We start from the raw sequence: 2,014 nt of genomic DNA, 5'->3' as shown, positions 1-2,014 counted from the left end.
TAATGAAAGTAGAGATTTGTACTTGGCAAAGAGTGTGGAATAAATCATGTTATTTTGGGGAATTAAAAAGAACACTGATATAGGAAAACAGGTCAATTTGACCTGAGGACAACATGACGGTTATGTATAATCCATATAAGTGTGTGGTTAAGTGTGTGTGTTAAGTGTGTGTAGTTGAATGCAGGTACCCATGGCTGTAACATGCACTTACGCTCCGAGCAGTAGTTCCCCTTCCAGCCCTCCAGGCAGATGCGGTTGCCCTCCTCGTCGCAGGTGTAGTGGCCCAGCGTGTCGTCTCTCGGTCTGCAGTACTCCGCGCAGCCGTCTCCGAAGTAGTACTCGTCGCAGAAGACGTGGTAGGAGTAGCGCAGCTCGCTCTGCTCGCCGAAGTGCACGTCCTGGGACCAGTCCTCCCCAATGGCGAGTCTCCTCCGGGTCGCCAGGCGGCTCACCAGGTTGTTCTGGTTGTCTGCAGAAGGGAACGAGGAGACAATTTTGTAAACCTTGTCTTGTCTTTGGGTGAAAATTTGACCCCTTTTCAAAGTTTCTATATTAAAATTTGGGGTTCTTTCAACCAAATTGCCCCAAAAAAAACATGAATGGATTCCATACAACAAGGATTGTATTGATATTTGGGTCTTGAGTTCCTTTTTTATATAGCATTTGAAAAGAAAAAAACATTAAAATGATTTTAAAACTGTTCACTAACTACACGTACACAGATAGGCCCACTAGTACCTATGTGACTATCCAATTTAACATACTCTGATCTTAACATACTCTGATTCATAATTTCTGCTTCTTTCAATCTCAAAAATTAGGTAATAATAATGAAAATAAATTTAATTTGTAATGCACTTTATATTTACGCAAAACCCAAAGTCTATAGGCTATGTATTTTAACATAAATGAGGTTTGTTGAGCCTAAGTTCCAAAAACAAGTTTTAATCTTCAGTAAATAAGTTGAATGACACATCATAACATTCAATTAAAAAACAGGCAACACAGACGTCCAATTAATGGGCACGCCACGACATGTCACGTGATTCACCGTGGATTTGAGGTTGTATCGATATCAGCGAGTCAAAGACACAACCCACCTGTGTATTCTGTGGGAGATTCAGCGTTCCAGGCCTCAATGATCAATGAAAATGTCCCCTAGAACAGACAAAAACAACCCTTTTAATATGATTACAATATTAGTTCATGTGGGCATTTTACGCACGTATCTGGCATTGATAATGAATTGGTATAGATACATAATATCTTAAATATATATTCATTCCCACCATATACAACCCCCTAACAACACTAGTATCGTTTGTGTAACTATGGTTTTCCATTTACCGGCCACTTGAAGTGGAACGGCACCCGGATGGGCGCGCTGCTGGAGATCGAGGTGTGATCGGCCCTGATAACGTTGGTGTGTCCGGTGCCAAAGGTGCAAGGCGGCTCCGCTGAGATCACATCCTCCGGGTGTTTAAGGCAAATTCGGAAAAATATGTGACAGTCCCTGTGTCTTCTGCAGATGCGTTGCGCCGTGTGGAAGGAATTAATTTTCAGCTCAAACACACCAGAGGACCAAACCTGCAATGACAAAAAAAACATGATGTAAGACACTGTGCGTAAAGACACGATGAGACTGGTTGTTGTTGTTTTTTTGGCACAAACAGAACTTACTACGTGCAATAAGGCCAGAGCCAAGAGGTATCTCAGGTTTAAATGTGCCATTTCTTCTCTCAGCTTTAAGTGGATGGCCGCATTCGTCGTGCGCATAAATATTCCAAAACGATGTTGAAGAAAACTCAAAACAGTTTCATCACTTTGCTCTGTGATCTGTTGATGTGTCTTAAATCCTGGTCTCCTAACGATGGTCTTCTCCTCCGTCCTATTGTTGGCACTCTACTTGTTTTTGGTTCTGCTGCGTAAAGACGCTCCAGTGTTTTTATACCCATGGATGCTGCGCGTCCCCGGCAAGGAGGTGGGGCAGGAGCAGACCTCAGGGGAGCAGCCT

General features: G+C 42.9%; 1 protein-coding gene across 2 annotated transcripts in view; it reads right to left on the bottom strand.

Moving 5' to 3' along the window:
* The window catches only part of dlb (deltaB), a 22,358-nt gene that overhangs the window by 6,153 nt on the left and 14,191 nt on the right, over positions 1 to 2,014 (bottom strand). The window contains exons 2-5 of one of the 2 annotated variants that reach the window (XM_032533087.1): positions 1,681 to 1,743; positions 1,348 to 1,587; positions 1,101 to 1,158; positions 212 to 469 (exon numbers count right to left, since the gene is read on the bottom strand). In XM_032533087.1, the coding sequence (XP_032388978.1) occupies positions 212 to 469; positions 1,101 to 1,158; positions 1,348 to 1,587; positions 1,681 to 1,731 (607 nt within the window). In that variant the 5' untranslated portion in view covers positions 1,732 to 1,743. Of the gene's footprint in view, positions 1 to 211; positions 470 to 1,100; positions 1,159 to 1,347; positions 1,588 to 1,680; positions 1,922 to 2,014 lie in introns of those variants that run through there. The other variant, XM_032533086.1, reaches the window with a different exon arrangement.

The sequence above is a fragment of the Etheostoma spectabile genome, chromosome 13 (assembly GCF_008692095.1).
Source record: "Etheostoma spectabile isolate EspeVRDwgs_2016 chromosome 13, UIUC_Espe_1.0, whole genome shotgun sequence".
NCBI lineage: Eukaryota > Metazoa > Chordata > Actinopteri > Perciformes > Percidae > Etheostoma > Etheostoma spectabile.
This window is presented reverse-complemented; position numbering and strand designations above follow the sequence as displayed.